The sequence below is a fragment of the Chelonia mydas genome, chromosome 1 (assembly GCF_015237465.2).
Source record: "Chelonia mydas isolate rCheMyd1 chromosome 1, rCheMyd1.pri.v2, whole genome shotgun sequence".
Taxonomy (NCBI): Eukaryota; Metazoa; Chordata; order Testudines; family Cheloniidae; genus Chelonia; species Chelonia mydas.
In genome coordinates, this window is record NC_057849.1 from 134257965 (window position 1) to 134285931 (window position 27967).

Sequence of the window (27967 nt, forward strand, 5' to 3'; positions counted from 1 at the left end):
CACACCAATTATGTACACAAGAGAAGGGCCAAAAAGAGGATAGGTATTTAGAAATCTGGTCACCCTTTCTACCATACTCAGAAGAGGAGGTTCCCCAGCAGGCAAGCCAAAATGTTTAGCCAATTCTTTGAATATTAATCTGATCCTGAACAAGTCCTGTGCAATGCAGTATGTTAACATTTCACAGTAAGTTTGTTGTAATAAACTGTTAAAATAAATGATAAAATACAATAAAACAATAAAAAGTTTGTTTGTTTTTAAAAGGAGGGGGAGGAGGTTTCAGAGACAGCACATTGTCTATTTGTTTCCAGCAAGAACTGTTAAGTAAGGAAGAGTTTATCTATTTTAAAAGACGGAGACAATAATTTGTGTATTTATTTAATGTAAATGGTGTAGGAACAACTGAAATCTTCAAGAGAGACCCAGCTCCCACGTGGGTTCAGGGGACAAACAGCTGCTTCAGCTCTTATCACAGCATTCTTCAGACATTTTAAAGGGAAAGTACCGTGGTTACAAGAGTCCCAGACTCAGACAGGATTCCACCTTATGATGAGAGTCTGTATACGATTAATAAAGTTGTTACCTCCCTGTTACAAGCCAGAGTATTAGACCTCAACCTAGGACTCCATAATATTAAAACATAATGCAAAATCGGTACGCTAATTAAAAAATGAAAACCAAACTTAGAATGTACACAATATATTTTGAGCAAACATCATGTACAATAGTGGTTGAATAGTCTTGTTAAAAATTGCTGAAATAGAATCCTTTAACAAAATGACAGCCTAGAATCTACAAAAATATATTCATGACAGTCTTTCAAACACTGAGTGGCACTTGGCATGATTTCAAGTTTGGAAATAGCTCCAGATTTCATTAAGTTTACCTTATAGCTTCAAAGATATCTGTGCATAAAACTGTAATCCATCAGTTTCAATCACGAATGATTTAAAAATAAATAAATACGTAAATATATTGAGATGATGGAAAATGAGCATAGGGAATTCATTCTAGTTATACAAGATAAAAAGATTCAGGTAAACAGAGCCAAGCTATTAAATCTTCAGAAGGTAAACAGATCTCAAAAACCAGTCCTCACCACCTGATATGATTAAGCATCTCAGGATATTAGCTTAGCCCTACAAACACACTGATTGAGGTCACAAAATCAGAAGTTTAAAAGTAATTGGCAAAACTGTTGAGAAAAAATTACTTACTGTTTCTGATCCTAAAATGTGGAGAGCTGAATATTTAGTTTTCAAATGTGGGTATTTACAGCATGATCCAATGCTCACTGAAATCAATGGAAGTAGTCTTGTTATCTTAATAATCATGGGATCAAGCCTTTAAGCAGGGTATCTATAGCCCACATCTGTATGCCAAGTAGGGATGTAAATGCTCATTTTACATACCAAAGGACCAAATATGAGCATACAGTTGTGAAATTTGGACATCCTATTAAAGTTCCCATGTTTGGCAACTGTGTAAACCATACAGGTATACTGGAAAAGTTTTAAACAAGATGCTCTATTTGAAAAGCTGTGTGTCCTTCTTTTACATGCTAAGGACTCTGTATTTCCTCCTGCAGAAGTTAATGATCTCACCAGCACTGAATGCAAACCATTTTCGTACACTCTGCATGTTAGTAATGCAGTCAGCTTCCGCTTGGGAAACACAATCCTAGTGAGGTCTTGGCAGTTGGAAAAGGAGAAAATTATTTTTGAAAGTGTTTACTGAATTGTAGCATTCGGGTCTACACATGTATTCTTTTGAGACGGACAGTATGGAGATATCCCAGAAGTATATGCACCTGGTATATTAATGCTTAAGTACTGTATAAAAGCACCATGATTCAGAATTAGAGATGAGACTGAGCTATAATGTTTGTACTCAGATCCTGATCCAGACTTTCCCAAATTCAGAGTGTGCAGTTCTGGGGTTTTGCTTCAAATCCATCTCTATTCAGACTCAAACATTCTTTGAACAGAGAGTCAATGCAGAGAGCTACCTGCAGAGAGAGAGAGAATAGCTAAAATACACTATAATCATTCTTTCTACCCAAAAGAGCATACTCAGAGCTCAAAGAACTTGTAGAGTATTTGTGAATAAATCTAAAATTGAGTCTTGTTGGATGAAACCCAGCTCCACTAATGTCAACAGGAGTTTTGCCATTGACTTCAGTGGAGACAGAGTTTAAACCTTTGTGTTTGGTTGACCAACATCCAAATTAAACTAGGGAGAAAAAAATGGAGGGGGGGGGAGATTACTATTGTTCTAATTTTATTTTTAGTTTTGAAAGACTGGAAAGAACTAGAGTTTTCAAAGTATTTATATGGGATGGACTTTTCTAACTATTTATATGTTTTCATTATTTACTATATTATTCTACACTAAAGATAGTTGTTTCTATTCTCTCTCATGTGGGAAATGTTAAGAAAGAGGTATAATGTTTTCCAAGAAAGATTTTTATTTCACCCTTCGAATGAACTCTTTGGTAACTTTCTCTGGACGAAAAAAAAATGAAGCTGTCCTTTTTGATGACCTGCTGATAAATCCTTAGGAAATTTCACTTTTCATTCAAACCATAAAGCGAAGAACATTTCCTCCCTGCCAACATGTGGTAACGTGTGTCCTTGAAAAATGTATCCTTAAGGGAGAAATTATACTGAGATAGGAGGCCATTAAGTCTCAAAACACATCAGTGAATAAGTGTTTTTAATGGCTGATCAAAAATAATTTTCCTACTATTTCCCCACTGCAGGAAGCTACCCTCAACAATGATCTCTATGCTGTAATGACAATAATGTAAACCCCTAACAGTTTCAGATGCCCATGTGAATAGATTGCTATTGGCTGGTGCTCATCTATATGCACTGTTGGGTATTCTGAAAACACAGAATATTCTTTAAGAACTAGTTAATATTTTCATGTTTAAAACATGAAGGGCAGAAATAACCTAACTCAATAAAATAATTGACATTCACTGTCTTTCCTTTACTTTTCTTTGAATTCTAAGGAAGAAACTTTCAGCAAATTCTTTGATCATCTTTAAAAGAGTTGAATTTTCTGCTCCAAATGATTAACCAGTTTTCCCACGCCAGATCTCCCTACTTGCTTTTCAGGGTTGGAATTGGCTCCGTTTCCTTACACATAAAGGGCAACGAGACTGTGGAACATCTTTTATGGCAAACATGGGCATCCTAGGTGGTTGCTGCTTAAAGCAAGACTTCAGTCATCCTTCTTATTTATTAAATCTGAGATGATGTTTGTACTGCACTAGTACATGTACTTGGTGCAGTATGGCCAACCCCAAGCATTCAAAAATCAGGCCTCAAAGAATCATGAGCTTTTCTTTACAAAAATGATAAATTTCGTCCTCATGTTACTTGCTTTCTGGTTTCTGAGCTGGGTCACATTATCAAGCTTTTCTCCACAGCCATGAGAGCTAGAAAATTACTTCTTTTTTAACGAAGATTGAGATTCTCATCTAAGCACATGACTCCAGCAGCTGGAGCTTTCAAAGAAACATCAAATACCACAAGACTCACAGCAAAATTGCAAGAGTTGGCAACACTATGGCAAACCTCGCCTTATTTTTACTGGTATGGTTTTGAATACAAAATGTTTAAATGTGGAGAAGAAAATGTTTCAGCTCATCCGGGAGCAGAAGTCCAGTTATTTTATGATGTTGTTTGTGTCCGAAGCACTTCCTAATGCACAGGCGGCACAACTGCATCAAGGACAGGGGCCCTGGAGAAAGATGCCACAAGACAAGTTATAACATGTGATTTTATTGCCCCAAGATCAGTTGTCACAGAACTGAAACTGTAGATATGTAACAAGGCCAGCTTTTGTGTAGTACAGGCTAGACCAGCTTTACTTAAGGGCAACATTCCCAAGCTCTCAGCTCCCGCAGGCTCCTAAAAGCTCAACTCACTAGAAATTCTTTACCAAATCATTTTAGTCATAAGGTGTTTGGAGCAGGTAGTTAGCTTTTTAAGGGGGATCAGAGGTGGTGTTAGCCCACTGGGGGCCCTACGCTGGAATATTTTTTGGGGGGGCCCCCACACACAACACATACTAAAAAAGCAAATAGGGGGCCCCGTGAGCGGCTCAGGACCTCAAGCAATTGCTGAGTCTGCTTATGCCTAGTGCCGGCTCTGAGAAAGATTGTAATTTATAAATAGATTTTGTAGCTGAATACTGAAAACAGCACACAGGGACCGATTCCCCATTGCTATGCTCCTGGTGCAGTCATTTACTCTAGTGCAAAAATAGGCGCTAAACACTATCAAATGAGAAATCTCCTCTGACTTACCCCAGTAGAAGCAATTTATCCCCATGTTGCCCAGGTGTAAATGACCATACAAGAGGCAAGGCAATGGTAAGTCAAGCCCACAAGGTAAATGCGATGAAATGAGCTGTAGCTCACGAAAGCTTATGCTCAGATAAATGTGTTAGTCTCTAAGGTGCCACAAGGACTCCTGTTCTTTTTGCGGATACAGACTAACACGGCTGCTACTCTGAAAGGTAAATGTGTTGTCTTAGAACCAAACACAGTCATTCTTAATCCTTATACAGGTATGATTAGTAGCTGTATTATTTTCCTACAAGCTATAATACAAATGTCTTTATGTTGCTTGAAAATAAGAGATGATTAATGTTTCCTTCAAAATCCTTTCCCTTGAGTGAGATTCAAGTCTGCGGCCCACTGGTTTCTGCAGAAGTATTCATAACAGTATAACTGTGATAAACACATAGCAAGAGTCGCAATATATAATCCCTTATTTAAACCTTCAAGATTAAATAGTCTCATGCTGATAATGCAAGCCCTAGTAAAGAATCTATCTCTTTTATTTAAATGTAACAGAATAACGTGCTTAATGGAGGGCTTACCCTTCTTGTTACGAGGTAGTTATTATGACGTATTCAAATACAGAGCAGTTGGATCATATAACATGTCATTTGTACAGCTATCTCATCATACACAGCAGTTACAGCAACAGAAAAGTTACTGTCAGAGTAGATAAGGAGAGCAGACAAGCAGGATGCACTAATGAGGGAAGGCAGGATTGGGATGGGTTTAAGCAGTGTAAGAAGAAAGAGATGAGCTTTATGAGGCATTTTAGAAAGCAAGAGGGAATCAGTGAAATGGGATCAGGGAGGCAGAGACGATGATATCAGCTAAAAGTCAGTCCCAGTTAAGATTTTCTAAAAGAAGCTAGAAGATAAGGGCATTTGTGGTCACCAGAGAAGCTGTGTTGGCAGTAGCTGTGAGTAAGGGAGTGGAAGGTACTATGGAAGCAGCTGGTCCTGCTTTTGGGTAACAGCTTGAAAAAGCAGCTGTTTTTTCAATGTCCCTCCACACTCCAGCTACCACTTTTTCAGCAGTTCTTCACAGCTGGCTCGGTTCTCTTAAAGACCATTTTACTGATCAAAGGGCTGTATAAAGAGCACTGTCAACATGCAGTATTAATGAGACATGAATTAATGAACCTGGTAAATATACAGGGCTTCATTCGCCACTGCTTTGCATCTTATGCTGCCATTTGCAACTGTGCACAGAGAATGCAAGACTGTTCCAAGTCAGAACAGCAGCATTTTACGTTACACAAGTTTAAAAGACAATGTATGGTGCAAGGGAAACGCAGTGGATCTAATTTACCTAGATTTTAGTAAGGCATTTGATATCGTGCCACATGGGGAATTATTAGTTAAATTGGATAAGATGGGGATCAACAGGAAAATTGAAAGGTAGATAAGGAATTGGTTAAAGGGGAGACTACAACGGGTCCTACTGAAAGGTGAACTGGCAGGCTGGAGGGAGGTTACCAGTGGAGTTCCTCAAGGATTGGTTTTGGGACCAATCTTATTTAATCTTTTTATTACTGACCTGGGCACAAAAAGTGGGAGTGAGCTAATAAAGTCTGCGGATGATACAAAGCTGGGAGGTATTGCTAATTTAGAGAAGGACAGGGATACCCTACAGGAGGATCTGGATGACCTTGTAAATTGGAGTAATAGTAATAGGATGAAATTTAATAGTGAGAAGTGTAGGGTCATGCATTTAGGGATTAATAACAAGAATTTTAGTTATAAGCTAGGGACACATCAATTAGAAGTAACGGAGGAGGAAAAGGACCTTGGAGTATTGGTTGATCATAGGATGACTATGAGCCGCCAATGTGATATGGCTGTGAAAAAAGCTAATGCGGTCTTGGGATGCATCAGGATTGGTATTTCCAGAAGGGATAAGGAGGTTTTAGTACCGTTATACAACCTGGAATACTGTGTGCAGTTCTGGTCTCCCATGTTTAAGAAGGATGAATTCAAACTGGAACAGGTACAGAGAAGGGCTACTAGGATGATCCGAGGAATGGAAAACTTGTCTTATGAAAGGAGACTCAGGGAGCTTGGCTTGTTTAGCCTAACTAAAAGAAGGTTGAGGGGAGATATGATTGCTCTCTATAAATATATCAGAGGGATAAATACCGGAGAGGGAGAGGAATTATTTAAGCTCAGTACCAATGTGGACACAAGAACAAATGGATATAAACTGGCCACTAGGAAATTTAGACTAGAAATTAGACGAAAGTTTTTAACCATCAGAGGAGTGAAGTTTTGGAATAGCCTTCCAAAGGAAGCAGTGGGAGCAAAAGATCTATCTGGCTTTAAGATTAAACTCGATAAGTTTATGGAGGAGATGGTATGATGGGATAACATGGTTTTGGTAATTAAATATTCATGGTAAATAGGCCCAATGGCCTGTGATGGGCTATTAGATGGGTAACATCCGAGTTATCCGGGAAAGAATTTTCTGTAGTATCTGGCTGATGAATCTTGCCCATATGCTCAGGGTTTAGCTGATCGCCATATCTGGGGTCGGGAAGGAATTTGCCTCCAGGGCAGATTGGAAGAGGCCCTGGAGGTTTTTCGCCTTCCTCTGTAGCATGGGGCACGGGTCACTTGCTAGAGGATTTTCTGCACCTCAAAGTCTTTAAACCATGATTTGAGGACTTCAATAAGCTCAGACATAGCTTAGAGGTTTATTATAGGAGTGGGTGGGTGAAATTCTGTGGCCTGCGTTGTGCAGGAGGTCAGACTAGATGATCATAATGGTCCCTTCTGACCTAAATATCTATGAATCTATGAAGTGGCGAATCCAGGTCTGCTCTGACTGAAACTGGCAGAACTGCAATTAGACAAACAAGGTGGGTGAGGTAATATCTTTTACTGGACCAACTTCTGTTGGTGACAGAAACAAGAATTTTTCAGGTCTGGGAAATGTTCTCAGAGCATCACAGCTAAATGCAAGGTGGAACAGATAAAAGTCGTTAGCACATATTTTAAGGGACCAATCAAGATAGAGTGGCCCATCAAAACCCCTTCAGTCATAGGATGAAAAGAGGGAGTTAGTGAGTTACAGGTTGCTGTAATAAGCCATAAATCCAGTGTCTCTGTTCAGTCCATGATTTTTAGTGTTAGAAAGTTATGAATTTAAACTCCAAGGCTCATCTTTTGAAATTGCTATTGACATCAATGGGAACAGGAGTGACTATTGCAATATTACATCGTGCGTTCTGTTTTGTCCATTTTATTTTGCTCCAGCGTAAGTAAATGCCTCTTTGAGAACTTCTTAAAAGTTTAAAAACACTCCAATAAAAGCAGAAATGTTTCACTGAAAAAGAGAAAAGTTTAAAAAAAAAATCAATTTCACTCTCCTGAAAAATAACCAGAAAATGTAAGGTAATTCTTGTATTCAAGGTAATTCAATGCAGTGCTGTTTTATTTGTTAATTTAGTGAGTTATCCAGAACACACGCACAACTGTCTGTATCATTCAGACAGAAAACATATGCAGTGAAACATTACATTGGGGCAGCAACAGTCTGTAACTGTTCATATGGGTGACTGTAGGCGGGTACTTTGGCCAATAGTCTACTGAAGCAGAAACCCCTAGATGCTACCATTTCCTGCACATTTGTAGGTAGAGCCTTCCAAGCATTTACCAGATGGAGGAAAAGAAAACAGAATGGAGACCAATTCTGATTAGCAAGTGAGTCTACTGGAATAATGGAGGCTGCCCAGGAGTGTGAGAAATACTACAGCTCATCTGCTGCCTGTACCAGAGATCACCATGCTCACAGAATGAATCTGACTGAAAGCAAAAGGAAGTAACACTACAGGAAGGGAACCTGAACGTTAAACAAGAGGCTGTATATTTTCACATCTGTTTTCAATTGCTTTAGACCAGACAATTTAGAAACCAGCTGCTAGCAAACCTGGAACTTACTCAGAAAAAGGAATTTTGAACAACATTTGGGAAGCACTACTCAGTAGCAAAATGTTCTCCATAATTTTATAAGTGCAGGCTTCAATTACTGTAAAAGCAGAAATTCCCTTAGAAACTTTAATTATTGTCCAGCCCTCTCAACTCAGTCCTTCCAATGTTACATGTGGTTCTGTGGCTTCTCCCTAGGCATGCATGACATATTCTTTTATCTCAGATAAACACATGTGATATGAGTCAGAAGTCTAATAGAAAGAGGATTTGAGTTCTGTAACATACAGTGTTGAAAGACCAAATATCTCTGCCATGCATCACCATGTGATTGTTTTCATAATATTACTGACTACACACAAAGGGCCTGATTTATCACTGTATTATTCCAGTTTTACACTGGTGTAACTCCACTGATCTCAACAGAGTCACATTGGCATAAAACTGGAGTAATATAGTGGTGGATTATACCAGCAGTATCTTGTTTAACATAATGATACTAACTGCTGTTTACTGCCTCCATAGGAAATTAGAATCATAGAATATCAGGGTTGGAAGGGACCTCAGGAGGTCATCTAGTCCAACCCCCTGCTCAAAGCAGGACCAATGCCCAGGCCTTTGTCAAGCCTGACCTTAAAAACTTCTAAGGAAGGAGATTCCACCACCTCCCTAGGTAATGCATTCCAGTGCTTCACCACCCTCCTAGTGAAAAAGTTTTTCCTAATATCCAACCTAAACTTCCCCCACTGCAACTTGAGACCATTACTCCTCATTCTGTCATCTGCTACCACTGAGAACAGTCTAGATCCATCCTCTTTGGAACCCCCTTTCAGGTAGTTGAAAGCAGCTATCAAATCCCCCCTCATTAATCTCTTCCGCAGACTAAACAACCCCAGTTCCCTCAGTCTCTCCTCATAAGTCATGTGTTCCGGTCCCCTAATCATTTTTGTTGCCCTCCGCTGGACTCTTTCCAATTTTTCCACATCCTTCTTGTAGTGTGGGGCCCAAAACTGGACACAGTACTCCAGATGAGCCCTCATCAATGTCGAATAGAGGGGAACGATCACGTCCCTCGATCTGCTGGCAATGCCCCTACCTATACATCCCAAAATGCCATTGGCCTTCTTGGCAACAAGGGCACACTGTTGACTCATATCCAGCTTCTCGTCCACTGTAATCCCCTGGTCCCTTTCTGCAGAACTGCTGCCTAACCATTCGGTCCCTAGTCTGTAGCGGTGCATGGGATTCTTCCATCTTAAGTGCAGGACTTTGCACTTGTCCTTCTTGAACCTCATCAGATTTCTTTTGGCCCAATCCTCTAATTTGTCTAGGGCCCTCTGGATCCTATCCCTACCCTCCAGCATATCTACCTCTCCTCCCAGTTTAGTGTCCTCTGCAAACTTGCTGAGGATGCAATCCACGCCATCCTCCAGATCATTAATGAAGATATTGAACAAAACCAGCCCCAGGACCGACCCTTGGGGCACTCCACTTGATACCGGCTGCCAACTAGACATGGAGCCATTGATCACTACCCGTTGAGCCCGACAATCTAGCCAGCGTTCTATCCACCTTATAGTCCATTCATCCAGCCCATACCTCTTTAACTTGCTGGCAACAATATGCTGGGAGACCGTGTCAAAAGCTTTCCTAAAGTCAAGGAATAACACGTCCACTGCTTTCCCCTCATCCACAGAGCCAGTTATCTCGTCATAGAAGGCAATTAGATTAGTCAGGCATGACTTGCCCTTGGTGAATCCATGCTGACTGTTCCTGATCACTTTCCTCTCCTCTAAGTGCTTCAGAATTGATTCCTTGAGGACCTGCTCCATGATTTTTCCAGGGACTGAGGTGAGGCTGACTGGCCTGTAGTTCCCCGGATCCTCCTCCTTCCCTTTTTTAAAGATGGGCACTACATTAGCCTTTTTCCAGTGGTCCGGGACCTCCCCCGATCTCCATGAGTTTTCAAAGATAACGGCCAATGGCTCTGCAATCACATCCGCCAACTCTTTTAGCACTCTCAGATGGAGCGCATCGCACCCCATGGACTTGTGCTCGTCCAGCTTTTCTAAATAGTCCTGAACCACTTCTTTCTCCACAGAGGGCTAATGTATTCGAAATGAATATATACATTATAGGAATGTAACTCTATTGACCAGAGGCATTGTTCACATTTCCCTGGCAAACAAGTAGGATTCTTGAATATAATATACCCAATAAAATAAAATGGACTTGGAACCATTTTGATTTACAGGTAAATAATAGCTGCTTTTTAAAAAGTTTAAATAAGAATCAAACCTAAAGATTGGAAGAAGGGCTGGACTCTGCAGGACATAATATAGGACCTTAATAAACACATACCATATATACTTATTGTACCACCTCTTGGGATGTATTTTACAACGTTTTTCAAAAAAGCTACAAAGAGAAATTAATTTTCAGACACATTTTGCTACTTCTTAAGGTTTTGACCCACAAATATAAAGCAAAAGGCAAGGAATTAGATCATGGTTACAGTCCATTTACCATTTTTATACTGCATGAATTAAAGCTTCCCAACTGTACTTTAACACAGAATTTCCTGGCATTTGCTGGACTTGTACCACAAAAATTACATTATTTAAACTCAGTGGGTACATTTCTGCTCTCTGGTAATCGGGCTCAGCTCTCACTGGGTGATTTGAGGTTACTTTCTATCCTTTGCAAATTTGTTAACATGCTCCAAGGAGAATCACTAGCTTAATGCAACCCAGGAATGACCCAGAACCCACTAAAGTAAATGAAAAGTTTCCAATTGACTTCAGTGGATTTAGGGCCAGTCCCAAGAACACTGATAGTCAAAAAGAGGAAAGTTCCCAGTTGATTAAGTTCTTCTGCTTAATATGTCTCCTGAGCTCATTTCTGTGACACACTACAATCTTCAAGTCTGTTCACTGATGCCCTGGACTCTCAGGAAAAGCTCTGGGGGCCACAGGTGCATGGGATCCAAATAATACTCTACAGCATTTGTAGTGACTGGAAATTCCTTTTTGCCGAGGCTGGACTCTCCATAAAGTCTTTTAAAACAATAATAATAATAATGAATAATATTTTATAAATTAATACTCTGATGCTAATGGAAATTGTGTCCAAATATCTGAGGGCAGAACTGAGCCCAGCTATTTTCAGTTTTGCTCCATGATATAGAACGTGAAGTGCAGCATAGTAAATAATGTGCCCTTTTTTCAGTCACCTATGGGTTATGATTTTGAATAAAACAAATATTAAAGGACACCTTCTTTCTGCACAAATATTTGTGTTAAAGTGCTGCTTGGTGGAACCAACTCCACTGGCCTTTTGCCTTCTGCATTCTTAGCACGCACGTCAGCTCCAAAGTCAATGAGCAAGTGCACCAGGTCAGCGTTGGAATTCCGGGCAGCCGCATGGAGAGGAGAATCCAGATCTTTGCCACCATTTGCACTTGCTCCTGAAAATAAAGTAGGACCAAGAATATGATCACATTAATAAAATAAAAGTCATAGCTGGAACATCCCATTTCCTTTGCTACTTCCTAGGTCTCTGACCAACCTGCAGCAATGGAGGTTCCCACTACACTCCTAGAGATGGATTTTAATAGTTAGGGGCTCGATTATGGCTTTAAACCACTGCCTGTTTTGGGATGGGATGATGGGGTTCCGTGAATCAATGAAAGCTCCCTGAGACACTCTGCCTCAGGCTGTGCCTCTGCTCTGGGGGGCCACAAACAGCTGTGGTACCTGCTGTACCCTCTTACGGGCCACAGACCAGACCCCTGGATGCTGTGGAGTAGGGAAGGGACATAGCTCCTCTCTCAGTCCCCACATCCCCTTTCCCACCACCTGTGGAGTTGCTAGCACGGTGGGTGGTGCTCCAGTCTTCCGGTGTTTGCATGATGCGATTGCACAGTTCAGCAGGGTACTCAGGCATGTGCCTAACTTTACACATATGAGGAGTCCCATTGACCTGAGCGGGACCACTCGTGCTACGAGTGAGGCACATACTTCAGCATCTTGCTGAATGGATGACCATGTCTGTGTCCAGCCCTTGCACTGGTGTATAAAGGATCCAAGAATGCAGGGCTCAGTGCAGTCTGGCCCCCTGCACGAGGTGCATGTAGTTTCAGTGGGAGTTGTGTGGCTATATCCCTTCTAGTCAACCTAACATTCCGAATGTGATACCCAGAGCTACCTACCCGATTCACATGTTTCAGAACTCCAGTGTGTGAGCACCCCTAAGCCTGGGATGAGGACAGAGTATAAAGAGATGTTACAGAAAATAAAAAAACATCATTTTACTTTTTTTTTTTACCTGATTCAAGTAACTTCTTGGCACAGGCTACCTGCTCATTCTCACAAGCCACATACAGTGGAGTACCCAGGTGTTTGATGTTGAGGTCGATATTTACTCCATTGGATGTGAGGGATTCGACACATTCAATATGTCCTTTGAAAGGATAAAGGAAGGTCAAATAATAAAAATAAGGGGTTTCTGAACAATCCTCATTTTGTGGCCCAGATAACTCCCCTCCCCAGTGTAGATCAGTAAAGCTCCATTGATTTGGCAAGAGATTTTAGATTTCCATTTTTGTCTCTCCCCGGACCCCAGGATTTTGCTACATTCAAAATGCTTTTCTCTACCCATTCCATAATGAATCATTTTGGTGGGATGGAGGAGAGAAGCAGCAGGTGACACAACTCACAGACAATAATGGTCTCAATGGTGCTCATCCCAGTCATTTCTGCCATTTTTGATTTCCTGTCTGTAATGGCCCCTTCTTCCCCAGTCTCTTTTCAAGAGATTGGAATCCTCGTTTTCTTTTTCTCTCTCTAGTCTGGTCAAGGGAACAATAGCCATTAGGAATATTACCATGTAAGGGGGGGGGAGTTTACATTACACACATGACCAAATTATGCCATGTTTCAGAGTAACAGCCGTGTTAGTCTGTATTCGTAAAAAGAAAAGGAGTACTTGTGGCACCTTAGAGACTAACCAGTTTATTTGAGCATGAGCTTTCGTGAGCTACAGCTCACTTCATCGGATGCATAGCATATCGTGGAAACTGCAGAAGACATTATATACACACAGAGACCATGAAACAAAACTTCCTCCCACCTCACTCCCCCGCTGGCAACAGCTTATCTAAAGTGATCCTCAAGTAGAGCCATTTCCAGCACAAATCCAGGTTTTCTCACCCTTTCCCCCCCCCCCCACACACACATACAAATTCACTCTCCTGCTGGCAACAGCCCATCCCCCTTTGAAACCCCTCTTTATAATGCGCATGATAATCAAGGTGGGTCACCTCCAGCACTAATCAAGGTTTTCTCACCCCCCCCCCACCCCCACACCCCCCCCTTTTCCAAAAACCACACACACAAACTCATTCTCCTGCTGGCAACAGCTCATCTTACAATGTGCACAGCAATAATCCAAGTTTAACCAGAGCGTCTTGGGGGGGGGGGGGGGGGTTGCAGGAAAAAAAACAAGGGGAGACAGGCTACCTTGCATAATGACTTAGCCACTCCCAGTCAGAGGGGGTGAGAAAACCTTGATTAGTGCTGGAGGTGACCCACCTTGATTATCATGCGCATTATAAAGAGGGGTTTCAAAGGGGGATGGGCTGTTGCCAGCAGGAGAGTGAATTTGTATGTGGGGGGGGGGGAAAGGGTGAGAAAACCTGGATTTGTGCTGGAAATGGCTCTACTTGAGGATCACTTTAGATAAGCTGTTGCCAGCGGGGGAGTGAGGTGGGAGGAAGTTTTGTTTCATGGTCTCTGTGTGTATATAATGTCTTCTGCAGTTTCCACGATATGCTATGCATCCGATGAAGTGAGCTGTAGCTCACGAAAGCTCATGCTCAAATAAACTGGTTAGTCTCTAAGGTGCCACAAATTATGCCATGACATCTTCAAAGGAATGCATTTTATTTGTTGGGTAATGTCTGCACTGAAAAACAGGAACAGCTAAGCCAAATCAGGGAAGGTCCTTGCAAGGCAGCCCAGTTGCTTCCTAGGTTCTTGTATCTCATTTATTAGCTGAAATATTTTGCTTTTGATGGGGGTCTCATTTCAGTATGCCTTTTGCTAGCTAATGTGAGATCATTATCCATTCTCAATACTTAATGGAAAGTAGTAGCTGGCATTTGCTCACCATCAAAGCACTAAAGCAGTCTTCTTGTCCATAAGACTAGAACAGTAGTAGAAATACAAGTCCTTGCTTCATGAAGTGCTTACTAGGGAATGCAAGTGTCTGTGAAAATTTGTATTGATTTCCAGTGCTTTCAGAAAAATCACAGTAATTCTTTCTTCACAGAATTCTCCTTATGGTGGACAAGTTTATTAATTTAGGAGGTGAGGAGTTCAAGTTCAACCTGTTAAAATTGTTTTGTTAAGCTATGGTAGATGGAGGCCAGAGCAACACTCTTGGGATACTTTCCCCTCCAATGAACAGCACTATTTGGGGGACCAAGGAGAGATAAGTACCAGATAAGGAAACACCTGCACCCTTTCCTCCACCCAAATGACAGTAGTTAAGCTGTGGGAGACCCAAGGGCAATGTTTGGGTTAGATCAGTGGTTCTCAACTCTGGTCCACTGTTTGTTCAGGGAAAGTCCCTGGTGCGCCGGGCCGGTTTGTTTACCTGCCGCGTCCGCAGGTTCAGCCAATCGCAGCTCCCACTGGCTGCAGTTCGCCGCTCCAGGCCAATGGGGGCTGCAGGAAGGGACGCCAGCACGTCCCTCGGCCCACGTCGCTTTCTGCAGCCCCCACTGGCCTGGAGCAGCGAAAAGTGGCCAGTGGAAGCCGCAATCAGCTGAACCTGCGGATGTGGCAGTTAAACAAACTGGCCAGCCCGCCAGGGGCTTTCCCTGAACAAGCGGTGGACCAGAGTTGAGAACCACTGGGTTAAAGGATCCCTCGCAGCAGTGCAAGTTGGTGTGAGGGCTTGCGAGCCAGATTGTGTTGTGGACGAAGTTAAGAGAGGTCACCTCATATACCCAGGACCTCAGGAGCTGATTAGGGACTCCAGGAGCAGGTGTCACGGATGAAGACAGGAAGGTAGAAACTGTGATATCAGCACTGAGGACAAGTATCAGGGTTCTATCAATGATATATTTGTATTTTACATGAATTCAATATACCGACCGATCTTTCCTTTCTCTCACTAGCTTCAGCTGCAAGGTGCTGGTAAAAGGAAAAGTAATTCCGACTCTTGACTGAGTAACCTACCTCTCTTAGCAGCTTCATGGATAGGGGAAGCCAGGTCACATGGTGCATGTGGGCTGGCTCCATGCTGTAATAATAGATTCAAACAGGCCACGTTGCCACTGACACAGGCATTGAACAAAGGAGTGTGCCAATCAATAGTAACTCCATTCACCTGAAGGAAAAACAACAGGCCAGTAGTTTCTTTAAAAACAGTAATGATCCGGGAATATTTTAACTAGGGCTGGATGAATATTTTCATCAAAACTGTTTTTTCTATGCAATATTGAGAGTATTCAATTAAAAAAAATTTTTTTTTGCAAAAAGTGTCTACTTTCCGTTGAAAATAATCAACTTTTCATTGGAAAAACACACTTTTTTTCCCCAAACCCAAAAGCTATTTGAATCAGAAATACTACCATGGTGCTCATGGGAGTTTTCTGGGATCATCATGCCCCCATTGCCCTGTATGGGCCAGATTCTCCAGCTGGACCACATCTCCCATGATGCACCATGGTAGGGGCTTCCATGATGTACCATGGTGGCTTAGCAAGAGAGGAGACCTTGGTGCATCATGGGAAATGTAGTCCGACCAAGGAGCCCAGCCCATCGAGGAGAAGGTGGGCATGAGGCACCTGACCTAGAACTCCCAGGAGGTAGATACTGTGGTGACGTTTGTGAATTAACATTTTTGGTTTTCCAACAAAAATATTCAGTTTTAAATTTTTCACTGAAAAGTCAATACTTTCTGTTGGCGGAAAAAAAAAACCAGAAATGCCATGAGACTTGCACACATCACCACTCTGGACACTTTGCTTGTATATTGTCTCCATTCCTCTCCATTTTTTATGTGCTTCTTGCTTTTTTTTAGGCACTGATCCTGCATATTTACACCTGTGGTGCATATATGCATGTGATTTGTCCTGCTAACATCAGTGGGACTAATCACGTGTATAAAGTTAAGCGTGCACATACGTTTTTGCAGGATTATAAACTCTTTGGGATAGGACTGTCTCTTTCTATATGTTTGGTAAGTGCCTCGAACCAAGACTAAACTCAAGAAGCTCAATCTATTTAGCTTAACCAAGAGAAGGCTAAGGGGTAACTTGATTACCATCTGTAAGTACCTACATGAGGAACAAATATTTGATAATGGGTTTGTCAGCCTACCAGAGAAAGGTATAACACAATCCAATGGCTGGAAGTTGAAGCTAGACAAATTCAGACTGGATATAAAATGTATATTTTTAACCCTGAGGGTGATTAATACGGCCCTACCAATTCATAGTCCATTTTGGTCAATTTCATGGTCATAGGATTTTAAAAATCATAAATTTCATTATTTCAGCTATTTAAATCTGAAAGTTCATGATGCTGTAATTGTAGAGGTCCTGACCCTAAAAGGAGTTGTGTGGGGTCGTAAGGTTATTGGAAGGGGGGTTGTGGTACTGCTACCCTTACTTCTCTGCTGTTGCTGGTGGCGGTGCTGCCTTCAGAGCTGGACAGCTGGAGAGCATCGCCTGCAGACCAGACACCTGGATGCTGTGGAGTAGGGAAGGGACTGAAGGCAGAACCAGCACCAGCAACAGCACAGAAGTAAGGTGGCATGGTACGGTATTGCCACCCTTACTTCAGCGCTGCTGCTGGTGGGGTACTGCCTTCAGGGCTGGGCACCCAGCAACCAGCCACCGCTCTCCAGCCACCAGCCCCTGCTCTCCAGCCACCCAGCTCTGAAGGAAGCGCAGAAGTAAGGGTGGCAATACCATGGGCCCCCTAAAATAACCTTGAGACCGCCCTGCAACTCCCTTTTGGATCAGAACCCCAAATTTGAGAAACACTGGTCTCCCCCATGAAATCTGTATTGTGTAGGGTAAAAGCACACAAAAGACCAGATTTCACAGTCCATAACATGTTTTTCATGACCGTGAATTCGGTAGGGCCCTTGTAATTAACTATTGGGACAATTTATCCAGGGTTATGGTGGATTCTCCATCACTGTCAATTTTTAAATCAACATTGGATGTTTTTTCTTAAAAGATACACTCCAGGAATTTGTTTAGGGAAGTTCTGTGACCTGTGTTACACGAGACTAGATGATCACAATGCTCCCTTCTGACCTCAGAATCTATGAAACCAAAATATAAATAATAATAATGGCAGGGGCTGCTTAAATCTGTACTTTTTTGTTGCTTTATTAAAAAAGTGTCTTTTATGTAAAAAGTGGCAGTATGCTTAGAGTTAAGCTAGGCACCGTGTACATGCACAGTATCAAATTTTATATTTAATATTTTATCAAAGCATATTTTATTATAAATTAAATCTCATTGGGCTTTTTGGAATGGCTATTCACTATATTGGTTCAGCCAAAATAATTACATAAAAAAATCGAAAAGACCCAGGATCTTAGTTATACTTACACTCCTCCAAAAGTGTAAAGGGGCCTTAAAATGTAAATGGTATTTACACCCACATTACGCTCCTTTACACCACCAGAGCAGTGTAAATGGGCTTTAACTGATATTAGAATTTGGTTCAGAAAACTCTAGCAGGGTTCATTCTTTTCACACAGCTTACAATATCAGGAGCTTGAAATAGACATTTTTAAAAATACAACTGGTCTTTTTATTGTTTAACTCATTGTGGTACATTCCTTCACATCACACAATTCCTCCTGCATAACACACTGTAGACATCTCAACATGCAATCCTATGGTTTTCTTCTCATCGTTCATTAAACCAATTATTACCCTGCAGGGAAAACTGAGTTTCATAGATATGCTTCTAAACATCTGTGTTATACTTACTTGAGCCCCATGTTTTAATAGGACACTAGCACAAGCAGGATGGCCCCCTAAGCAGGCTTCATGGAGAGGAGACACATGATCTGCTGTAATGAGGTTAACACTGCTCCCCTTGTAAAATAACAGAAATTATTATTGGAGGCAATAACAGTAATGCTTACCACTTATATAGTGCTTTACGTATTTTAAATGTCTTTGAACGATCTTGGCTTCCAGCCTTTTACATCACCCACTGTGCCATGTGACCTTTTCCATCAAGATTTAGAATTGTGACTTCTCAAATAAAAGTGACCTTTTGATTTTTGCGAATATCTTATTTGCAATTTTGTCAAGAAATTCTGGAATTTTATCAAGTTGTTTTCCGGAAACCTCCGTGATTTCAGGAGCGAGTTTTGATGGAAAAGCAAACCTTGCATTACAAATATTTTATTTAGCTCTACCACAAATCCTTCAACTATGACAGAGTCTCATGAGATTCAGGGCATTTCCCCAATAACTGCTCTCCTCCAACCGGTGTCTCAACAGGAGAGAAGGATATAGCTCAGTTAGGCCCTAATCCTGCAAACACTAACACATGTGCTTAACTTGAAGTATATGCGTAGTCCTGGGGACTTCAATGGGAATACTTGTGCAAGAGTTAAGCACATTCATAATTGCTTGCAGAATCCAGGCTTTCATTTATATGGCTTTGCATAGATAATAAGTTAGCTATCATAAAACCATCCATCACAAGTGGAGTTCACTGTACTAATCTCAGATACCTTACAATATAAAATCCAGCCTGCATTCAACAATGGGACCAATGAGCAAAGCAGCAGAATGTTCATCTCCGCAGTAAAACGATACCTGAGTGATGAGTTTCTTCAGAGCAAGCAAACGCCCGTGGATAGAGGCATCATGTAAGGGAGACCAGTCTGAAACAAAATCTGCAGAAAGAGAAAAGAAGGGTCAAGAATTTCATGGACTATTTCATCGCCTGACTTTATCTAAACTGGGTGACTGCCGGAAATGTAGTAAATCTGCTTCCTTCTCATGCGATTCCTAAGTATTATCTGATTTCCAGATACATTGCTTGAGTTGCTGCTGCAGGCAGCAGTAGCAATGGTTCTGGTCAAGGTGTTTTATTCCCTGAGCTGCCAGCCTTCACTCATTTGGAGGGAAGAAAAAGCAAGGTACATTTTATGAGAATGCAAATAGTGTTTTAAACAAGCACTAAGCAACTAAGTTCCCATTGGAGGACAAAAGAGTAATTTACACAGCACAGTCTTGTTCTTATTTAGCCTGCCACTAGCTCTGAATTGTTTATAATGCCTTGGGGTTTTTTCAAGCTCAGAATATTTTACCAATTTTAAAAGGAAGATATTCTGAAAAGGTTGCAGCTGCTAAATTATTTACTAATAGCCAGAGATGGGCTAGAACTGACAACAGTTGATCGTGGTTGGTGCCAAAATACCCAGGGGCAATTGTGTTACCCATTGACTTTGTACCTCAAGTTTTGGTGGTCAGTATTATTGTAATCACAGAAGGAATTAAGCATCTGCTGTGTGCTCTGCGTGGTTAGATGTTTGGCTGCGTGTGTGTGTTCTTCCTGTGTGCCATCCCAGCTCTGCGCGGACAGCTGGCACAGCTGACCTCAAGTGAACTGCCCAATGACCACAAGATCCGTTAAGATACAAAGGCACGAGGACAGGTTTATTGTTGTCAGTGCACGGTAATAGCACCTGGCAGACTCTATGGCAGTGGTGGGCAACCTGCAGGCCGTGGGCCGCATGCGGCCCGTCAGGGTAATCCGCTGGCGGGCTGCTAGACAGTTTGTTTACATTTTCACGGCCGCCCGCAGTCCCAGTGGCCGCAGTTCGCTGTTCCTGGCCAATGGGAGCTGCGGGAAGCAGCAGCCATTGGCTGGGAACGGCGAACCCCGGCCAGTGGGAGTTGCGGGTGGCCACGCAAATGTAAACAAACTGTCTGGTGGCTCGCCAGCGGATTACCCTGACGGGCCGCATGCGGCCCACGGCCTGCAGGTTGCCCACCACTGCTCTATGGGGATACTAAGGGCTAGTCTACACTGGCAACGCTAAAGCACTGCAGCAGCAGCACTGCCATGGCAGCACTTTAAAGTGTCTTGGGTGCTTGCGGCGCAGCACTGGGGCTTTATAGCGCTGCAACTTGCTGCACTCAGGGGGGTGTTTTTTTACACCCCCAAGCAAGAAAGTTGCAGCGCTGTTAATTGCCGGTGCAGACAAGCCCGAAGACAGGTATGCTCGTGACAATGGACACAACTCAGTGAATGGTGGGACTTTCCATTCCCCACGCCGCTGAACAAATAAACTCCCTCTAAAATACATCTTTATACCCTAATACAAACAAGTTAGTACTACCTTTGACATAGTTACTGCCCCCTGATGTGGCTAGTGATTACTAGAGCTGTTGATTAATCGCAGTTAACTCACACGATGAACTCAAAAAAATTAACTGCGATTAAAAAAATTTGTCGTGATTAATCGCACTGTTAAACAATGGAATACCAACTAAAATTTATTAAATATTTTTGGATGTTTTTCTTCATTTTCAAATATATTGATTTCTATTACAACACAGAATGCAAACTGTACAGTGCTCACTTTATATTATTATTTTTATTACAAATATTTGCACTGTAAAATGATAAAACAAATAGTCTTTTTCAATTCACCTCATCCAATACTGTAGTGCAATCTCTTTATTGTGCAAGTATAACTTACAAATGTAGATTTTTTTTTTGTTACATAACTGCACTCAAAAACAAAACAATGTAAAACTTTAAAGCCTGCACATCTACTCAGTCCTACTTCTTGCTCAGCCAATTGCTAAGACAAACAAGTTTGTTTACATTTACAGGAGATAATGCTGACTGCTTCTTATTTACAATGTCACGTGCCAGATATGCTAAACATTCATATGCCCCTTCATGTTTCAGCCACCATTCCAGAGGACATGCTTCCATGCTGATGATGATTGTTAAAAAAATAAATGCGTTAATTAAATTTGGGACTGAACTCCTTGGGGGAGAATTGTATGTCTCCTGTTCTGTTTTACCTGCATTCTGCCATATATTTCATGTTATACCAGGCTCAGATGATGACCCAGCACATGTTCGTTTTAAGAACACTTTCATAGCAGATTTGACAAAATGAAAAGAAGGTACCAATGTGAGATTTCTAAGGATAGATACAGCACTCGACCCAAGGTTTAAGAATCTGAAGTGCCTTCCAAAATCTGAGAGTGACGAGGTGTGGAGAATGATTGCAGATGTCTTAAAAGAGCAACATTCCGATGTGGAAACTACAGAACCCGAATGACCAAAAAAGAAAATCAACCTTCGGCTGGTGGCATCTGACTCAGATGATGAAAATGAACATGCGTCGGTCCGCTCTGCTTTGGATTGTTATCGAGCAGAACCCGTCATCAGCATGGACACATGTCCCCTGGAATGGTGGTTGAAGCATGAAGGGACATATGAATCTTTAGCGCATCTGGCACGTAAATATCTTGCAAGGCCAGCTACAACAGTGACATGCGAATGCCTGTTCTCACTTTCAGGTGAATTGTAAACAAGATGTGGGCAGCATTATCTCCTGCATATTGTAACCAAACTAGTTTGTCTGAGCGATTGGCTGAAGTAGGAATGAGTGGACTTAAAGGTTCTAAAGTTTTACATCGTTTTATTTTTGAATGCAGGTTTTTTTTGTACATAATTCTACATTTGTAAGTTCAACTTTCATTTTAAAGAAATTGCACTACAGGATTTGTATTAAGTGAATTGAAATATACTATTTCTTTTGTTTTTTGAAATGCAAATATTTGTAATCAAAAATAAATATAAAGTGAGCACTGTACACTTTGTATTCTGTGTTGTAATTGAAATCAATATATTTGAAAATGTAGAAAACATCCAAAATATTTAAATAAATGGTACTCTATTATTGTTTAACAGTGCGATTAATCGCGATTACTTTTTTTAATCGCTTGACAGCCCTAGTTATTACCCATCACTTTGTACATGTTGGTTCAATCAAAACATCTCTATTACATACTGTCATCCTAACCTTATCTTTTAAAAGGAATCAGTGTGTTCCTGTTACCCTTGGGAAATGTTTTTGTACCATCCTAATATCAGAATGTTTTGGTGCCACTTAATATCAAAATGTGTTTGCGTAAGTACTCTGTGCTTACTACTTCTTAGAAATGTGTATTTCTGCAATATCAGCCCAGTTCTTGCCAAATTCTGTAAGCAGGTTCTGTCTCATACCAGGCCTCTAATACAAGGGCTTATGTCTCAGGCTCTCTTCCGACTACACTCTGAACCATTAAAGCCACAAAATTAGATACAAACTGTACAGGGGAGACCAGGAGGAAGGATCTGTCTTAGCATGTTGTTTGCTTATTTTTAACACTTAATGGGAAGGTCAAAGCTTTAGATTAGCACTGGTGGGCTTCCTGGGGAAAGCTGAGTTTTAAGGAGGGATTTGAAGAGAGTGGGCTCTCCCAAAAGGCAAGAACCACCCAATTTCTTACTGATTTGCTCCTCTGGAGCAACACTAAACCACCATAACATCGGCTCACTAAATTCTATCCTGTCTCAGCCACTTTAACAACAAACAAAAACATAGCCCCAGACTTTCAAAGGGCTCTGCAAATGATAACTGAAGTAAACAGGATCCGAAGCAGGTGCAAGTGTTGCACTCCCCCAGATTCCCTTGCATGATTTCAGGCCTAAAGCAAAGCACTGAAATGGAAACAACTTTTAGCAACAATCCAGGAACCAGCATACTGCATAGCTGTAGTGGGTGTGAGGAGTGAAATTTCATCCAAGGACATGAGGAGATATCCCTAGTACTGTGAGAACTCGGAGATCATTCATGTCCACATAAGCAAACACATCCTTGGGTTTTAAGATCTTGTCTGAAAGGCCTAAATACAGTAAAATAGGTGGAAGTCAGTTTATCTACCTCTAAAAGATGAAGTCCTATGTCAAGCTAGGATTTGAACTACTGGTTCCAGAGAGTCTAGGTATTTAAAATTTGATATTAGACATGTCACAGTCTGCAAATGCACTGACATTTGGAAGGTTTTGATGGAAAAAATTTACTTAGAAATTTGTCAGCATGAATGGCTGTGATAGGATCTGTGAGAGTCTTTTATACTGGGGAAACTGTTATGGTTACAATTTGATACAGGAATTGGCAAGTTATTTTTTTTAAAGAGAGAGAAAGATTTATTTGGGATTTGTCAGGCAAAAGAGCAATTGGATATATTTCATAAGACTTGCCATCCATCCCTGGACTTGGTAGATCCACACAAATATGTGAAAGAATACTCACATTTACGTTTATGGACTGTTATGTTTAATTTCTCTGGTTGCTGAATCTATTAATCTATTTAACATTAATTCTCTTAGCATTAGGCACCTCTACAAATACTGAAATAACAGCAAAAGTATTGATATCCTTAATACAGAAGGCTTTGGGGCATGAACCATCTGACCACACTATTCAATCAGTATCACATACGTGAAATAAAACATTTAACCATGAAGAGTCTCCCATAAGTAATCAAATAAGCTACCAAAAATCCTTTACCCTTTCGAGAGAATAACAGAGATCTTCAGCAAGCACATAAGGTCAACAAACCTCAGCTCTGGTGGACCAAGAGAGGAAACAAATATGTTTGAGAGTCCTGGACCTGACACAGAAAACGCCTTGCTTGCAGCCACTGCCTTTTAAGCCATGAACTGCTAGTTAGATACCTCCACTGACTTAGGTAGCTAGGACCAAAGCTGCTGGATTACTCCTCTTTTATTTTCAATTATAACAACTGAAACATATTAGGTCGACACAAGACAAAGACACGTGATGGCAATTTTGGACATATACTAGTGTAATGTCTGTGATTTATAAAGTTCTGTAGCAGGTAAATCATGAATGGTAATATTTTAGGGATGGTGGTATCGGGATATCCTAGATGAATTTGACTTTTGTTCTGTCTGAAACAATGAGTTTATTAAAGGAACAAAAATGAGGCACATTTTAAGGCATTTCACATTTTCCCAGACTTGAAGCCTCTGGGCAGTTTACCAAGTGGCAATTCAAAAAGGTAATAGTGGCACACATCTGATAACAATAGTCCAATCTGCGAGGCTTACTATATTATTCAAACAAAGTATATTGAAAGGAATTTGGCGTGCATAGTCCAGGCTCTGCAACTCTCTTGGGATAACAATTCAACAATACTTGTTCTAAAGGGGTTGTCATCCTGGGGCTAAGAGAAAGGATGGAGCAATTCCATTGGAACTCTGATTGTTATCCCAAAGTGAACAGCTCAAAACAGGTTTGAGGCCAGAGTGAAATATCTTTACTGGTACAGCCTGTTGGCAGACAAGTCTGAACTAACTGCTGAAGATGGAATAAAGCCCTTACAATAGGGGTTCTTATCGCAGACGGACAAACAGGTGGGCCAGTGTATTTTTCCCAGAGGTGAACACTTCTTTATCTCCTGTTATGTCGCTGAAAAAGGGCATGCTGAAATCAGCTCAGTAGAGGAGAGAAAGACTGGAATGCAGACAAAGATCATGAATTCAAAGGGGCAAAAAGATTCACTCCTCTGTTAAAAAAAAAAAAGAAAGATTACTTAGATCTGTGGAATCTAGAGGCGTCAATGGGCCAAATGGGAGGAATGACATGCCCTCAGTGCACCCTTCCTGGTGGCAGTCAGTGCATGGAGTGCCGACATTTGTGCAGTAAGTCTTTCTGAATAACCCATTTTGTGGTACTTCTAGAGAAAATTATATTCTTTTTTTAATCTGGTAGAGTCTCACTTCTTTTCACAAGCAAGTGGGCATTGGCTTCACTGAAACTACAGCACCGTACACCAGCTAAAGATCTGTCCCCATACGGAGAGTGCCACAGTGGGCCCAAGCCATGCTACACTGATGGATGAAGGGCAATATGCCATTCGTAATTCTATGGATTTTGCTTTAAAAGCAATGTCTGTAGAATACTGTTTATTAAATCACATTTATCCATGAACAATATATGGTGGTTTTCCAGGCTGGAATGAGGGATCATCTAAAGAATAAGGAAAGAGTCAAGTTGTCAGAGTAATGGGGATAGCTGTCTCTGCTCATTTGCAATAGACGTCATGGAAGTGGTTTTTATTTGTTGGGTGTACGGATAATATAGTCCCACATTTTTCAGTGTGGGGTCAATGATTGTCAGGCATGCTGTTCTGAGCACCCACATGAGAAAACCTGAATCAGCAGTAAGGAACAACTGAAAACTGAAGAGCAGAAATACTACTAGTATCAGCTCAGGTACTGGTGTTTTTCTAGTGAAACATTTTGGGATGAGGATGTCACTAATCTAAGGGCTTAAACCCCACACTTCTTCTACTCTTCTGGGTCAGTCTTAACCCTACAGCATAGCCTCTTCAAGCTCTCTTGGCAACATCGCATATTCATTCCTCGTAGGGTTACCGCTTGTATTGTATTCAGTCTCTTCAAAAACCTTTCAATTTTCCCATTTTGAAACCAATGCCATCACAAAGTCTGCATGAGCTTCAGCAGAGATATGTTTACAGATCACTTCCAAATTTTGGATTGAGAAACAATTTTTCTGAGTTAGACTCTGATCTTTTATTTTATTTTACCTACACCTTGTGTCCCAAGCTTATCCTGACAGAAGTATAATGCAAATACACATATTACAGACAGATGTGTGAACTACATGGCTATTGTATACATTCACAAGGATTCAGGTGACAACAGAGTAACCACAAGAGTGAAAGTGCATAGTTATGCCATCACAGTCTGGAGCTGTGTGCTTAGTCTTAAGTGTTCGCAGTTTCCCTGTGTTGCACACTAGTGTATTTAGGCTGTGGCAGTGGTTCCCAATGTGGAGTTCCCCGGACCGCGGGGGGTCTGCCATGGGTTATGCGGGTATTCATCCCTTGAGCCTGGGCCGCACTGACTTTCAATGGGAGCTGGGTGTCTAATTTCTCAGGCCTCATTGAAAATTCCTGACTAAATATGATTTTGAATCCTTAAATTAGTGCCACTACCCTTTGCTTCATCGTATGATTATTTATTATTTATATTACCATAGTGCTTGTGAGCCCTCGTCTTGAACCAGGCTCCCATTGTGCTAGGCTCTGTACAAACACAGACTTTCCTCCTTCATTCTAGATGCTGGAAACCTGTCATCCATTTAGGAAGAATCCATCTCAAATCCAGACTCATTTGGGATTTTATTGTTATCACTATTCCGCCACTCCCACAAAAAACAAAATCAACCTAGACAGCAGTACAGACACCTTGGTCACTTCTGCGCTGCAGCTGGCCTTGTAGTTCTCCTCATATTCTAACTGCATCATTCTTTTTTAGTTTAGTAACAAATGGAAGATTTCCAGAGCTCTCATGAAAGAAAGAGGAATACTACAATGTTACTGCATGTTACCTTCATTTTTCCTCCCCCAGCACACTAGCCATGAACTGAAAGCCTCCCCGAAAGCCAAGTGAAACACCGCTAACCAAGCTGTATGTGAAAAGAGATTGTTTGTATTTCAAACACTTTGGGCCGGACTGCAAGCCTCTTACGCAGAGTGGTGAACAGAATGGGGCAACTTGTGTGAGTAACTACTCATCAGTGACAGAAAGGGGTTCACAGCCTGGCCTTTTGAGAATAATCCACAAATATCTGTAATGCCACTAGCAAAGATTCTTTAGTCTATCTTTAAAAACAAAAGAGGAACTTTTTTTGCTGAGCTAACACTGAGTGTTCAGCTGGCAATAATGCAAACCAAACATGCCCACGTTGCAACTTCTTTTTCAGTTATGTCCAGCTCGGATTGTAATGCTTATTTTACTTTGCTCAGATTCCTAATATTTGTGAAGTGCTTAAAAATAAAGCTTGGTTTTTACTGTCAGAAAGCACTAATAGTGCATAATAAATACCATTTAAAATGCAATAACATACACGGATGTCTGCCTACAAACTGCACGTAAACAAGCCTTCTGGGAGAATACAATTCTGAAGCTCTGCATATATACCATTCATGGCCCTTCCATCACCACCAGAAGACTATCTGGAAGATTGTTTGGATAGATACAGTTATATTACTTACCACTCATCAGTGGATTTGACAGAGAAGTTGCATGTGACTCTCCTTCCACTCCCTGGTATTTACTGGCATTTCCCTTTGCTCCTGCACCATCCATTGCACACTGGGCAGTCAAATTTCTGTTATTTCACTTCACAGTTGGTCTTGAGAGTTCAAATTCCATCCTCCCTGATGAAAATCCTAGTTATGCAAGTAATCTATTAAGCAGACTCCGTGTGTGCAAGTCAAGCAGACTTCGCAGCAGACTGGAACTTGGTACCGGCAGCAGTTTCAGAGTAACTCGAGTACCTGTGTGCAGATTTAACAAAACACCTCCTCATTCACTTGGTGTGCAGCCAGAGATCAGACAGACCATACTGTACAAAGCGAGGGATGTGGCTGATGTCATATCCTTTCAAAAGCCACACCCAATCAGCAAGGCTGCCTTCTGTTTTTATCAGGAAGGAACTTCATAGTTTGACAAAAAAACAAGACAGAGCCAGCTCAACTAGTTGTGCAAACTCTGCCTTTAGG

At 41.3% G+C, this 27967-nt stretch overlaps 1 protein-coding gene across 3 annotated transcripts; it reads right to left on the reverse strand.

The window, feature by feature from the left end:
* Positions 1-360: 360 nt before the first annotated feature.
* ASB9 (ankyrin repeat and SOCS box containing 9) lies at positions 361-27967 on the reverse strand. 3 transcript variants are annotated; one of them, XM_007070504.4, is made up of 7 exons: positions 27458-27967; positions 19148-19227; positions 18305-18412; positions 15525-15675; positions 12607-12741; positions 11555-11746; positions 361-3750 (listed from the first exon to the last, which is right to left on the reverse strand). In XM_007070504.4, exons 1-7 carry the CDS (start codon positions 27549-27551, stop codon positions 3626-3628), a joined length of 885 nt encoding a protein of 294 aa, XP_007070566.2. In that variant the 5' UTR covers positions 27552-27967; the 3' UTR covers positions 361-3625. The 3 variants fall into 3 exon arrangements, with proteins under 3 accessions (XP_007070566.2, XP_027688470.2, XP_027688469.2); XM_027832669.3 differs by having other exon boundaries at positions 11614-11746; positions 27458-27857; XM_027832668.3 differs by having other exon boundaries at positions 361-2008; positions 27458-27856.